Source organism: Typopeltis vanoorti, chromosome 18, assembly GCF_054136105.1.
Source record: "Typopeltis vanoorti isolate ZY-2024b chromosome 18, IOZ_Tvanoo_1.0, whole genome shotgun sequence".
In the NCBI taxonomy this organism is placed as follows: Eukaryota; Metazoa; Arthropoda; class Arachnida; order Uropygi; family Thelyphonidae; genus Typopeltis; species Typopeltis vanoorti.
Window position 1 is genome coordinate 42,640,068 of NC_143566.1, and position 16,205 is coordinate 42,656,272.

The window sequence follows — 16,205 nt, forward strand, 5'->3', positions numbered from 1 at the left end:
GAAATTAGTTGTAACACTAAATCAGCTGTATACAAGACAGTGTTCAAACCAGTTTTAACTTATGGATTTGAGAGCTGGGTCAGAAGTAAAACACCTGACCAAAGACTAGAGATCGCAGATATGAGAGTCCTGAGAAAGATTATAAGCGTGAACAGATGGCATCGATGGCAATATCATATTAAAAACGAGGATATTAGGAAAGAACTTGACATTGTCAGTATCCAGGAATGTGTTAGCAGAGCTAATCTCAGGTGGTATGGTGACTTAAACAGAATGGGCAAAGAAAGATTAGCAAAACAAGTGTTCTCTGCCAGGTTGGCAGCAAAACAACCCAGAGGAAGACCAAGATATAGGTGGATTGATACAGTACAAAGTGCCTTAGATGATAGAAATATAAGATCTGATAATGTTGGAGTCTTGACAAGTAACAGACTGATTTGGAGGATAGGAAGTTAGTAACGATGTAATTTTTTTCATGTAGTACTATCATATCCTGTACACCCCCTTGAGGGTACATGGCAGGAATTTGATGATGATGATGGATAACTTTAAACTCTGCCATGTGATCCTTAGGGGTCTGACTGTAAAGAAAAAACATGATTGTTATCTGATGACTATACAATCAACAGCTACAAAATGCCAGCTCGGGCATCGCCCAGATAAACGAGGCCCGCGATACCAATCGAGCGATCGGGGTTGGATCGAAAAGTGGGATACCGAAAGGAAACAGATACTGAAACGAACAGAACTGTTATCAGTAGGAACGTGGAATGTGTGGACACTCTGGGTGTCAGGAAAATTAGAATTACTTTGCGAGGAAATGAAGAAATATCAGTGGGATATACTAGGATTGGTAGAGATGAGATGGACATCATCTGGAGAGATCAATGGATGCGAAGTAATATGGTCAGGACATGACACCATGCACGAAGCAGGAGTTGGCTTCCTTCTTAGCAAAAGAGCTCGAGAGGCACTGTTAGGCTACAAACCAGTTAATGACCGAATCATAGTAGCAAGATTTCAGGCAAAGCCATTCAACATATCAATAGTCCAAATATATGCACCCACATCTGACAGCATAGATGAGGATATTGACTTATTCTACAAAGATCTGACAGAGAAAATAGAAACAATACCAAAGCAAAATGTATTAATTATTGAAGGAGATTGGAATGCCAAAGTTGGAATGGATAATGATGGTTGGAAACAGTCATGGGAAAATATGGTTTCGGAGAAAGAAATGAACAAGGTGAAAAATTGTTAGAATTTGCTGTGGACCATGAGATGATGATCTGTAACACAAGATTCCAACAAAAGGAGTGTAGAAAATGGACGTGGCGATCAAATGATGGGAAAACCAAAAACATGATTGATATGATTATGATTAAAGGAAGATGGATAACATCAGTACAGCAATGTCAAACTTTTCAAGGAGCAGATATAGACTCAGACCATAGTTTATTGATTGCAAACATCAAGTTGAAATTAAAAAAGAAATATAAGTCCCAACATCAGAATTGAAGAGATATGGCACGAATAAGTGAAGCAGAAATAGGAAGAAGGTACAGAACTGTGTTAGAAGAGAAACTTAAAAGTGTGGAGAAAGAAAAAACTCGAATTTAAGAGTGAAAAGAATAATGAAGGCGATAGAAGATGCAGTTGAAGAAACAGTATCAGAAGAAGAGAAGATCAAGAAGAAATGGATTACACAAGAAACGCTGAAGTTACTACAGGAGAGAAGAATGTTGAAGATAAGAAGGGATACATCAGAACAAATAGAAATGCAATATAGAAGAAAGTGTAATGAGGTGAAAAAAGCAGTCAGAATGGATAAGATGAAATGGTTAGAAGCCCAATGCAACAATATAGAACAGTTCTATGGAGAGCATAAAACAAGGGAGGTATACAAAATGATCAGAACTATTAATAGAAAGTGGTAACCAAAACAGACCACAAGTAAAGATGAAAAAGGCAAAGTATTGATGAATAAAGAAAAAACTGTACAGCAGTGGACAAGATACTGTAGTGAGTTATATGGAGAAAAAATATATTCAGATAGCATTGGGAAACTGACTGAAGAATTGAAGCAGATATCACAACCAGGTAATGAGCATGATATGGACATTTTAAGAGGAGAGGTAGAAAAAGCAATAGGACAGCTAAAACACAACAAGAGTCTTGGTAATGATAACATTAGAGAAATGATTAAAATAGTGGTGAAAGTATGGTTACAGAAATGCACCAACTATGTAATATGGTATGGAAAGAAGGGAAAATGCCAGAGGAGTGGGTGAAATCAATATTAGTAGCATTATACAAGAAAGGAAATAAGCTAGAATGTAAAAATTATAGAACAATTGCCTTGATAAGGTCACTTTGGTAAAGTGATGATGATCATATTAACAGAAAGATTGAGAACACAATTGGAAGCATACCTTGCAGACGAGCAAGCAGGATTTAGAAAGGATAGAACTACAATTCAACAGATTTTGACAATTAGGTTAATAGCAGAGAAAGCTAGGAGAAAAAACAAAAAACATATATACTTGTTTTGTTGATTTTCAGAAAGCATTTGACAGTATTGACCAGAAAGTGACATTAGCAGTTCTGGAATCCTATGGAATTGATAAAAAAAACTAATAGCTATATTAAAAGATGTTTATCAGAATGCAGTTGCAGCAATAGGTGATGATTTGGGGAAATGGTTTAAAACAAGCAGAGGTACTAGACAGGGAGACCCAATATCACCAAGCATTTTCATCGCACATTTAGAAAGATCAATGGACAAATTGAAGGAAGATGCCAAAGGAATATCTGTACAGGGAATGAGAATTAACAATCTGAGATTTGCAGATGACATTGTTATTATTGAAGAAGACGAAAGAGAACTACAAAAAACACTGAAAAGTGTTAAATGTGGAAGGGAAGAGATTTGGACTTGTTATGAACTCGGAAAAAACACAGAAAATGGTATTTGGTGAGAAGAACATGAAACAAAAGATACAAGTGGATGGAACTGATATAGAAAATATAGAACAATTCACATATTTGGGAAGTAAACTGACATATGACTTGGACTGTAAAAAAGAAATAAAGATCAGGATTGCAAAGGGAAGAACAAATCTGAAGGCCATGGATAACATCTGGAAAAGTAAAGTGATCAGTCTGCAAACAAAACTAAGAGTACTGGAAACATGCATCTTCAGCGGTGTACTGTACAGATCTGAAACGTGGGTAATAAATAAGGAATCAAGAAAAAGAAATTTGGCATTTGAAAGAACTTGTTACAGGAAGATTCTAAGAATAGGATGGGTATAGAAAATCACCAATGAAGAGCCCTATCAGAAGATACAACCAAAACAGAATCTAATGCAGAAGATTATAAAACGGAAGCTGCAATTATTTGGACACATCTGTAGAATGAGTGAGGACTGGAAGATAAAGACCTTTATGTTTGGTATTTTGGATGGTTTAAACAGAAGAGGTAGACCATACAGAGAATGGATAGACGATATAAAAGACTGGTGTGGAATGGGTGTACAAAAACTGCGACACTGTTCACTGGACAAAGAAAGGTGGAAGAAGATGGTGAAACAGGCATCAGACATCAACGGGCAGTGAGCCCATGGTTTGTGATGATGATGATAACTTTAATAAATGCTGCGTGACTGCTTAAAGGTGATGATGATGATAGAATGGAGGCATAAAAATATAGACCAATTTGTATTTTTATTTTGGTTTAGATTTTATACAACTTTGTAAAAGATTGTATATAATGTATATATACAGAATTTTGCAGGATAATATTATGTATGAAGGTTAGTATGGATTTGTAAGGGACACTCATGTTTCTGTTAATTGGATGCTTTTTATAGAAATTATTATTATTATAAGATAAGTCAAAAGAAATAAAAAGGTAAGTCAAAACAAATGATTGCCTTGGTTGGTACAAATGATTTGAGCGGCGAGAAGTATTCTATGAGGGAGGATGTAAAGGAGTTGAAACTGAAGAGTGAGAAGATGAAGATTGTAAGTCTCCTGCCATGCTATGAAAGAGGTAACTGAGGAGGAAGGCACTGATAGCCAATGAGTTTATATGTAAATTATGCAGTATGAATGATGTAGGATTTGTGGATTTGTGGAAATGTTTCTGTACTTGACTAGAGGCTAGCTGGAAGTTGAATAAAGGTGTGGTTAGTAGGGATGTAGGACTAGATTTTTTACTTGGAGTTGTGAATGAGGGGAATGGGTTGCCAGAGTCAGTTGTGAGCGCTTTGTCTGTTAATGGGTTCAAGGAGAGGTATGATAGATTGGGTCTCCCACGATGAGTCTTCAGACTCCATGGAGGTGCCCATATAATAATAATAATAATAATAATAATAATATTATAAAAAAAAACAACCAGTAATCTGGTTGCTTTTTACAATAAAATAACAAAAAGAGGCATTCAACAGGATGTCACATGATAACTGATAAAAAACTTCAATATATGAGTTTAGATATTAGATTAGTGGACTGGATTGAAAAATGGTTGTCTAGTAGATATCAAAGTATTGTGTATGGGGAAGGGGAAACATCACTTAGGGAAATACTAATCATAGTACCAACTTGTGCAATGTGGCCCCTGAATTTCAGGTCCTTGTCCACCACAACTTCCAGATCTCTCATCTCCTCTACCTCCGTTAAAGTTTCTCCACCAAGTGTATACTCTGCATCCCATCGTTGCTTCCTGTCCTGTCAGACGTCATCTCCTTCCAGGAGGTTGACTACCATGAGCTTCCACCATGTACAGTTTTGTGCTTCTCTTTTGCATTCTTCATAGGACAAAAAGGTCCAGTCCTTAATATTTCCCATCCAATCTGTTCTTTGTCTTCCTGTTCTTCTTTTTCCTTGTATCATTCCTTCTAGAAGTGTTTTTTGTAAGGATTCATACCGTAGTATGTGACCAAGGTAGGTGGTTTTCCTTTGCTTAATGGTGTTCAACAGATTCCTATCTTCTCTGATCATCTTTAATATTTCTAAATTAGTTTTTTTGGTAGTCAATGGGACTCTAAGAATTCTTCTGAGGAACGACATCTCAAAGGCTTTTAGTTTATTTTCACAATATTTTGATATTATCCAGATTTCTGCTCCATATAGCAGTGTTGACCATATGTAGCATTTGGACAGCCTAATTCTCATTTTTTAATTGAATTTCCCTTCAGGTCAGAATGTTTTTCATGCTGATGAAGGTTGATCTAGCAATTTCTATTCTTCTTAATATTTCCTTATCACACTTTCCATTCTCTGTATAGTTGACTCAAATATATATAACTCTCTACCTGATCTAAAGTATTTCCTCTGATCTTAATATTTATATCGGGTATTTTCCCTTTTTCTCTTGTTACCAGCATGGTTTTGGTTTTTTTAGAAGTTGAAAGTAGGTTTTCTTCTAGTAGGTTTTGAAGATCTTTTTTATTTTCAGCTAGCAGTACTGTATCATCTGCATATCTTAAGTTGTTTATATTCCTGGAAGTTTATTTTTCACTTGGTTAGACTATAATAAATTTAGTTTAATCCTTTATCGAAGTGTGAGCAAACAAAGTTTGCACCTGAAAATATATTCAGGACTTGGGTAAGGTAGTATCACTGGGAAACTCGTAGCAAAGGTAGACCAAGCTAACATCACTCCTATCTCAGTATCTCCCATAATGCAAAACACATCTCCTTGCAGATATGTATAATGTTATGCATTAAGGGAAGGGCCACTACCCAGACTAGTTTTGACCTTTACTGAGGTCTCTTCAGTGGGAGTCAGGCCAAATAGTGGAAATGCCAGGCAGAAGCAATGGCGAGGTCATCTTTACCTATAGGAGTTGCCAAAAGGTGTGCCACTTTTTATTAAATTACTCTGGATTTAGAGAAAGATGTTGAAAGTTTATTTTTCACTTGGTTAGACTATAATAAATTTAGTTTAATCCTTTATTCAAGTGCGAGCAAAATAGGTAATGATGGTAACGAGGTAAAGATGACCTCACCATTGCTTCTGCCTGGTATCTCCACTATTGGGCCTGGCTCCCACTGAAGAGACCTCAATAAAGGTCGAAACTAGTCTGGGTGGCCCTTCCTTTAATGCATAACATTATACATATCCACAAGGAGATGTGTTTTGCATTATGGGAGATACTCAGATAGGAGTGATGTTAACTTGGTCCACTTTTGCTATGAGTTTCCCAGTGTTGCACTACCTTACCCCAGTCCTGAAGATATTTTCAGGCGCAAACTTTGTTCGCTCACACTTGGATAAAGGATTAAACTAAATTTATTATATGTTTATATTCCTGCCTCCTATGCTGACTCCTTTAAATTCTTCTAATTGCTGGAAGATATTTTCAGTATAGGGGTTAAACAATATAGGAGAAAGAACACAGCCTTGTCTGACACCCTTCTTTACTGGGAATTTCTCTGAGATTTCTCCTGATATTTTTATTGAGGCAGTTTGCTCCCAGTATAGATTTATCAGTAAAATCTATTTAAAATGTATCAGTAGATGGTAAAGATGGTATCTTTACCATCTACTCCTAAATTTCTGATGTATTTGATTAGTAGTTCATGTTGTATATTGTCAAAATCCTTTGTGTAGTCAATAAAACATAAGTAGACTTCTTTCTGTTCCTCCAGATATCTTTCTATAATAGTTCTGATGTTGAAGAGTCCTTCTCTAGTTCCTTTATTTTCCTGGAAACCAGATTGTGTTTCATTAATTTCCATTTTAATTTTATGTTTATTTCTTTCTAGGATGATATATAACATAAGTTTTGCTATCTAACTGATTGTTCTGTATTCTTTACATTTGATTGTCTTCAATTTTTTATGTATTGGTAGGAACATTGAGTGCTTAAAATCTTTTGGCAGGTGTCCAGTTTCGTATATTTTGTTACATGTGTCAGTCAATGATCTTATAGCCTTATCATCTAAAGCCTTTAGATATTCTGCCATAATTCCATCATTGCTTACCAATTTCAAAACTTTACATTTTGAAACATTGAACTAACAGTTCCAATTACTTGCCCATTCGTGCAATCTTTTCAAGTCCTCCTGCAAGGCCATAACATCTGCTTGACTCTACATTGCTCTCCCCAATTTTGCCTCATCTGCAAACAGCTGCATATCACTAGTTAGATCCATCCCAATATCATTTATATACAAATTGAACAATAATGGTCCTAAAACTGACCCCTGTGGTAAACCACTAGTGACCTTCCTCATTCAGAATACTGCCCCCCCCCCCATATACAACTTTCTGATACTTATCTGATAGCCAGTCACTGATCCAATTCAGTAGTCTGTTACAATCCCATCAATTTCAATTTATTTAACAACTTTTTGTGCGGCAGTCTATCAAAAGCTTTTGCAAAATCTAAGTATACTACTATATTACACAGAATATTATGACAGTAATGAAAAGTTTAGATCATTATCAATTTCCTATTGATCATTTTCTCCAAATTAATTTATTATTAATAAAGTAAGCAGACTCATCACGGAAGACCCACTTAACCAGTAACATGTTGACGAGTCTCTTCACTGCATGGAGGTTTGGTGCTAATAATAATAATATTCTTACCAAAGTCTTTCAGTGGCTTTTGTACTCTGCTTTACTACATATTTCTCTGTATTCTCTCAGAGCTCATACTGATTAATTTGCTATGAAGTTTTGAGCTGATGCTAACTCCCTGGAATTTTAAGACATGTAGTCATAGGTCATCAAGTCCTATTCCTTAGTGACATCACACTTACTTAAATTCTCATGTATCTCTTGCTCACTCACCAGTAAATCTTCTATTTCCTCCACATGTGAGCTTCTCATGATTTCATAGTGATGGGATCAAATACCCTTATCAATTGCTCACTGATACCTAAACTATGTCCTCTGTAACAATCTGCCATTTTTATCCATTAACACATCTTGCCAAAATCAATCTTCTTTCCATTTGTCATATTGAAAAAACTCTCTGGGATTTTTCTTTGCCTGATTTGCTACAAGTGTAAAGTCACTTTCCTAGCCTGCTCTTTATTAAAACTAAATAAAAACAACAAAACATTAGAAACTTAGTTTAGAGCTCAGTATTATTCCTAGGTGACTGAACACTATAATATACTTTTTTGGTTTAGTTTTAAATTATTACTTATTAATATTAATAAGTAATACTTATTACTTATTAATAAATGGAGCATTCATTAATAAGGTATGTAAGATAGCTTTTACTTGACTGATCATGATTATATCTACTACTGTATTAATTTGTTATCATAATTTGCTTAATCAAAATGTGATTTGCTTTTCTAGAATAAATCAATATATTTTCATATCTAATGCAAAATAGAAACAATATATGAGCACATTAATTTTTCATATTTTTAAAAACACAATATATATGATGAAAAAAATACAGAATAAAATTTATGAGCACACACACAAAAATATATATATATATATATATATATATATTATACATTCATAAATACATACTCTGTGCTTTTTTATTTGTTGACATTATATCCTTCTATCTCTGAATTAGAAGTGGATTTTGAGTATGTAGCAGAGTTGGAGGTGTCAACTTACTGCATGGAAATCACTCCTGCATTTATGCCAGCATCATCAAGAACAAACAAACTTTGCTGCTATTTTTGGCACATACTCTAGGCAGAATGTTGGGAGAAGGCTGCACTACAACCTTTTTCACATGTAGAGAATATATTAAACTTTTACGTACTTATGGGTAATATAATGGAGTTTAAGTGAAATAATATTACATATCTAGAATTTTAACATATAAGTGATTTTAAAAAATAAATAAAATTAATTCAAACAGAAACATTGATATTTCAACTAAGGTTTATTCTAAATAACATCTAAAAAGTAATTTTCAAAATAGAACTTTTAAAGTTGGCAAGCACATATTCTTTTTATTGGAAATTTCTAAATGATTTCCATGACAAATATTCTGTACACTGCTAATTTTTGAATTTACATTCTTAAATTGTAACTGGTTTAGCATTCGCTAATTTCCATTTGATTTTTTATGAGAAACTACATGGTAATGGGTCTGGATTTTTAATAATAATAATAATTACATCTCCTGAGAAGAAAGAACTCAACTGTTCCATCTGTTATTCAGTGAATTCATTCATCACTTTTTCCCATTTTGTTTCTCTTTCTCTCTCTCTCTTTAACAGCAATATTGCAGGTGGAGTACAGGTTAGATAACAATGGAGCATTTAAGCCTTTGCTCAGGAGACCTATTTTTTACACTATACAAGTTTCTTTCTTTTTTCCTTCCAAGTGAATGCTTAGTCACTGAATGTATTCCATTTACTTACCACATTATCACATGAAAAATTTATTCCTCACCTACTTGCATATTATTTTACATCATCCCACACACGAGAGGTCCCAAGGCCTATGATATGAGAGTGCCATGTGTGAGCAAGTGTGACCTGATCATTGTAATCATTGGGGAAAACAGTATGGGGGAAGACTGTTCCAAACAACAGAGGTAGAGGTAATGAAGAAGGAGAATGAGAAATTAGTTCAATGAGTTTGAGAATGAAATGTATATGGGTGTGAACCAGCAGCTACTCACATTCATATGTGATTAGAGGAAAAGTGGAGGAATAGTGGTTGCCAGTTTGGTGCAGAAGTGCCCATGGAAATATCTATAAAACAGACATAATGCAGCAATACGTCTATGGGAAGATGACTGAAGAGTCAATGGGGGAGAGGGGGATTCATAAGTTAGTGCTCTTTTCTGAATACAATCAAGCATTCTGGATGTACCAGGTGCACCACAACTCTAGGAATAATATTCTAAGGTCAAGCAGATTTGAGCTTTATATAGTCATGAGTTGAGCAGGAGAGAAGTATTGTTTAGAGGGGGAAAAAATACCAAGTGTTTGGAGGCAGAAGATGGTATGGACATGATATGCTTGTACTAGGACAGGCTAGAAGTGAAGATACTTAACATGCAAACAAAGAATATAATTTCTAGGCAAATTTAATTTAACAGGCTAGATGTGAAAGTCAAAGTATGAATTAAAATCCACATGGTTATCCTCACCCTACCTGAGAATGACAAAGAGATCAGTGTTTAAATCATTAGTTCAAGAAGACCTTGAGGTGTGAATTACCTGAACACTACAAGATTTTCAAAATAAAAAAGAGGAGCAGAGGGTACTCATCACCAAAGCCGTGAGTAGGATTGCATGTCAGAGAGAGAGAGAGGAGATTGTTAATATATAGAGGAAGAGGGTAAGTAAAAGCACTCCATTTGAAAAATCTCATGACATGAAATGATATGAAGCTATCCACCATGACATGCAAAGAATGACTGGTGAAGAAGTGGTAATCCAGTGACAAAGGAAAGGAGAAATACCATAAAATAGTAGCTTGGTGAGAAGGCCCCCAATGCCAGACTTGATCAAATGCCTTAAAAATATCTTGATGAGCTTGCAGACTCATCAAGAGAGGCTGATAAATAGGCAAAAAAAGAAAAGTGATATGATAATCATTTATCTTTGAATAATGTAATATGCTATCTGATAAATAGGCAAAAAGGAAAGTGATGTGATAACCATTTATCATTGAATAATGTCACTTTCTTCTGACTTTTTGACTTCTATAACATACATCATAAGTATAACTTGGTTTATGCTGGGGTTAGATTCCTGAGATTTCCAGCATAAAATGAAGCAAAAATTTAATGGGAACATACTCACCTCTGGAATGGTGAATATGAAGAAAGGACAAGACAATGCAATTTGCAGTCTAGCGTATAGAAGAAAGCGGGGACAATATGATAGAGATGTATAAGTTAGTAAGGGGTTGTTATAGGATTAAAGTTGAAGCAGTTTTTCATAAAATGCTGGAAGATTGGGGGAGAACAAGAGGTCATCCCTGGAAGCTATATAAGGAGGGTGTGAGCAGGAGAGTGAGAAGCAGGTTTTTTCCATGGAGAGTTGTGAATGATTGGAATGTGTTGCCTGAGAGCATGGTGGCTGCAGAGAATCTGAATGTGTTTAAGGCTCAGTATGATGAGTTGTGTGTATGACAAAAAAGGGACCTCCTGGATGGGTCTGTGACTCCATGGAGTCTTTGGATAATAATAATAATAATAATAACATGTAAATACATTGGGTTCCATTCCAAGATTTTAATCAACACAAAATATTTGAAAAAGTTTTTACTTTATGAAATTTACATATTGAAAATTGTATAATGTTTAAGAAAAAGAAACAAAATTTACTGCTTTAAAAATTATAGAATAGATGTCTCTATTTGGTTTTCTTCTTTTCTGATAATAAATTATAGTATGATTACTCTCTTAACATTGAGCTCTGCTCCCAGTTGGGGTCATTGCTACAGAAGATCTCACATCCCTTATTAATAAGAGCAATAGCTTCTTGCATCGATTTCACTGTTAGGTCCTAACTGGTATTGCAGTCAGCTTCACTTTCCTCTGTGCCTTCTTTGGACAGTTGTTTAGCTAGCTCTTCTAAACCTTCCATTGAAAGCTCTTCACAATGACTCTCAAGAAGCTCATTTATGTCAACAACTTCTACATGATCTAGTCCTATTTCCTTTGCTATCTCTATCACATTCTCTAGAGCCTCTGTATCTCAGTCAGTATAGACAAAGCCTTTTGGTCAGAAAGACCTGGGTTTGATTCCCGTCCAAGATGGGAGGAACTTTATCTTGTCTTTTTCGACTAAAGGTGAGTTAGTCAGTCTCATACAGAGGTAGGGTTTTTTTTCGTCCTACAGAACATGCCAACCAGCCCCATGAACACACACTTCTACAGTGATAAAAAATTGTTCCCTCACCCCCTCCAATGCCCTCCAGATATTGTGAAAAGCTGGTTGGGATTTCCCACAGTCCTGCATTAGGCAGGATAAAAGCACTATAAAAAGGAAGAAGAAGATCTCTATCACATTCTCAGTTGTTGATGCAACAGTAGTGTCATGCTCTTGCAAATCCAGAATGCAGTCAGGCCAAAGCTTACACCAGACACACTTGCTAAAGGGACTGGGGATTAAGAGTGGCCGTAGGACCAATCAGACTTAACCTTTCACTGTCCTCATGTCAAGACATCAGTGCATATTTGTCAGTTCACTTGCAGTTCTTAGTTTATAGTTAATGTAATTTGCATTTTCAAATTGCAAGGGTAGTGTTATGCTCTTGCAAATCCAGAATGCAGTCAGGCCAAAGCTTATGCCAGACACACTTGCTAAAGGGACTGAAGATTAGGAGTGGCCATCACAGATGGGAGTAGGACCAATCAGACTTAACCTTTTAGTGTCCTGTTGTCAAGACACTAGTGCATGTTTGTCTAGTGCATGTTCACTTGCAGTTCTTAGTTTGTGGTTAATGTAATTTGCATTTTCTCTTTGCATTTTATATTCCATTTTTTGTTTAAGTGTTTAAATTTTAGACCACAGTTTAATCATTCAGTGTTATAGTATTATTACAATGCTAGAACCATCTGTGTCCAGGAAGTCGGGCAGTCATGACTCATCGCCCCTCCAATCATGATCTATGAGAGGAGCAAAAAATGAACAAGCCTAAACTGAAGCACTGTAAACTGAGTCATAGCTGTACTTAATAGCTTTAATGTAGGGTGACCAGATTTTCAAAACAAAAAAAAGACACATTTTGAATTTTTCAGCAATTAAAAAAAAGAGACAAAAACAGGACACTTCTGGTATGCTCTACATAAAAATAGAGTAATTAATTAAAATACATAAAAATAGAGCATATAATTATAATTACAGTACACAGGACTGAAGTGTGCATTATCATTATTATATTTTGAAGAAATTATTTCTTCCAAAAGTGTTGGTTCTTTAAATATGCACTCATAAAAGTCAATACACAAAATGTCAAAGTGTGTCTTGATCACAATTATTGCTTTCACAGTCTTGGTGTTGAAACCAATAGCATGAATGTTCATTTTTAACCCTTTGTTGAGTCTTGAAATTACATAGTTGGAACCATCTTGTTTGTATCCACCGAAGTTGGTGTTGCAGTTACCTGCAGAAAATGCAATCATTTTCTCAGTCAGCTGATGTGTTTGCAAAATATCCAATATATGATTTGCAAGCAGTTCTGCTGTTTCTCCTGGTATGTTCTAAAAATCTATCACTTTAACCTGAATACCTTTATTTGGGATGAAGTACTTAACAAGCAGAGGCACCGACTTCAAATCTCTGTGGTTTGATGTGTCTACCATAACTGACACATATTTGGCTTGTTTCAATTCAATTGCTATTTCTCACATTGTTTGAAACACAAACAAACCTTCTTGAGCTGCAAGACATTTACTTTTGTCAGTTAATTTCCCTTTTGAATTTTTCGTGAAAAATGATGTAACATCTTGAGTTGAACTGCTAGTAGCGACTGCCAATTTATGTTTTTGCTTCGTCAAATGCTGTTTTATATCAGAACAGCCTCCATGTTCAATTGAATAAACCAAATGACACACAGTACATTGCAACTTGTTTGTTGTTTCGTCGTCTTTCAAGAAGGGATATTCTTCTTTTAAATCCAAGTGAAACTACACTTCCTTTTTTGGCATGATAAAATCTGGATGAAATATCACCACTCATAATATATACTTGCTTTAACTTTCACAATTACTAACAGACCAGCATAAGAAGTGCAAAACAATGTTATGGTAGACAAAGTAACTTGATATGGCCAGATGCAGCAGTGCTGCCGCTGGTTGCATTTTCTTCCTGTCGCAGAGAGAGTGCATTCATAACAGTTGATAATCGTCATAGCATGCATGTTTTCGATCTCAAGCTATCACATGTCACCAGCTGAGACATTATTACCTTATTACTGCCAGATGCAGCAGTGCTGCCACTGGTTGCAGCATTTTCATCCTATTGCAAAGAGAGTGTGTTCATACAAGCCATCACATGTCACCAGCAGGGACATTATCCTTTTCATATTTGAAACATACAAGAATGAAGTCATGCCATGCATTAAAAAAAAAAAGGGACAAAACAGGACTAAAGTTAATAAAAAGGGACAATTAGCGTCCTGTTAAGGTTTTGTAAGGACAACGGGACCAGAGTCTAAAAAAGGGGACAATCCTTTAAAAAAGGGGCATCTGGTCACCCTACTTTAATGGAACATGTGCACTAGACATATTTAATTAACTGTCACAGCTTACACATATAACAAAAATTATATAGAATTTATTCAAAAACTCCAATATATTTCATCAAGCATTACATGCATAGTAGGGCGATAGACCATTAACTACATTCAAAAGAAGAATCAAAATAATGAGTCATAAATCAAGTGTATATTAGCTCGTGTCTCGGTCGCAGCTGAAGTATATGATATTATTATTATTATTATTATTTGACACCTCCAGGGAGTCCTAAGACTCATTGAGAGAGGCCAAACTCTCCGTCTCCACCACTCAACTTCACCCACAAACCGCCAATCTACACCAACGCCATCTACTGTCCACCATCACCACTATTATTTTCACAGACAATCGCAAACATCCATGACCACGGTGGGATTCGAACCCTCAGCCTTTTGGTTGGAGAGCAGATACGCTAACCACTCGGCCAACCAGGCCGGTATATTATACTATTAGAGTTCAAAGGAACAACTGTAATTAGTTGCATAGATAAAAATTATTTAAAATAATTATTAAAAATTAATAACTTATAAACAATTAATAATGATCATTTCCCAAAGCTTGGATATTAAGAAAAGGAAAAGGCAATTGTTTCAAGGAAAAGATGAACTTGCTGGAATGAAGAAGATTTGTCAGGTTCCAAAGAACTCTGTGTTTAGTGTCAACAGCATATGAACAATCCTTACAAGCCCACTTGTATGTAGGGGCTGTTGACTTCACATCAACTGGTTTGCATTCCATAATACAAAGCACACTTCGACATGTGTATTGTAATGCATTATGGGAAGTCACTATCTAGACTGGTTTTGACCTTAATAACCAAATGAAAAAACTTCCTATAACGTTCTTTCTTTTAAGGTTACACGGTGATCAGCATTCATATTTATAGGGACACAAAAAGTTGAAAAGATTATTTTACTAATTATTAATAAAATAATACTTGACGTTTTTGCATTATGGGAAGTCACTATCTAGACTGGTTTTGACCGTAATAACCAAATGAAAAAACTTCCTATAACGTTCTTTCTTTTAAGGTTACACAGTGATCAGCATTCATATTTATAAATTTAGGGCCACAAAAAGTTGAAAAGATTATTTTACTAATTATTAATAAAATAATACTTGACGTTTCGACCCCTGTATCGAGGTCATCATCAGAAGGATACATGCATATAAGGAACCAAGCAACGTAGTTAATTAATCTTTTTCTTAGCCTGACCTCTAGCGATAAAATAAAAAAAATAAAATAAAATAAAATATTTTAAATAAAATAAAATAAGATAAAAAATAAATATAAATAAAAATAATAAATAAAAATAAAACTACAATAAACTGCTAAAGTCCTCATGTATTAATATTCTTATAGATTTGTACAGTTCTGATTGTTATAATATGATTTCCTTCAGTTGCTGTTGAATGTTACAAACACTTCACCAGGTTGTTTTCTTGTAGTGGGATTTTTCTTCAGCTGGTTTAGGTTGTTATACAGGTTATAGAGGGGTCCTCCACATTCACGTAATGGTTAGGCCATCATTTTTGTTGAGAATTGGGTTATTATTAAACAAGACCTCTAGAGTCAAAGACTCATCTGGGAGGTCCTTTTATCACACACACATCTCATCATACCATGCCTTAAACACACTCAAACTCCTTGCAGACACCACACTCTCAGGCAAGGCATTCCAATCATTCACAACTGTGCACGAAAAAAGCCTGCCTCTCACTCCCCTACTCACACCCTCTTTATACAGTTTCCAGGGATGACCTCTGGTTCTCCCCTGATCTCCCACTATTCTCTGTAGAACTTCTCCACCATTGATCTTATAACAACCCCTTACCAACGTGTAGATCTCTATCATATCTCCCCTCTTCCTTCTCTCCACTAGACTCTGTAAATTACATCTTCTCAATCTTTCCTCATACTCAACATTCCAGAGGTCAGAAACTACCTTAGTCAGTTGCCTTTGGACCCTTTCCAACATCTCTTCATTCTTCTGAAAACCCGGT

At 35.4% G+C, this 16,205-nt stretch overlaps 1 protein-coding gene across 10 annotated transcripts in view; it reads right to left on the reverse strand.

Moving 5' to 3' along the window:
• The window catches only part of LOC150096616 (ranBP-type and C3HC4-type zinc finger-containing protein 1-like), a 333,124-nt gene that overhangs the window by 301,415 nt on the left and 15,504 nt on the right, over positions 1–16,205 (reverse strand). For 9 of the 10 annotated variants that reach the window (XR_016549851.1, XM_090408566.1, XM_090408567.1 and 6 more), the window contains exon 1: positions 8,513–8,647. The exons of the other annotated variant lie outside the window; for it this stretch is intronic. Coding sequence is in view for 8 of the 9 variants with exons in the window: in XM_090408566.1 (XP_090264692.1) it covers positions 8,513–8,537 (25 nt within the window). In the remaining variant the exon portion in view is untranslated. Of the gene's footprint in view, positions 1–8,512; positions 8,648–16,205 lie in introns of those variants that run through there. 10 annotated transcript variants of the gene reach the window in all.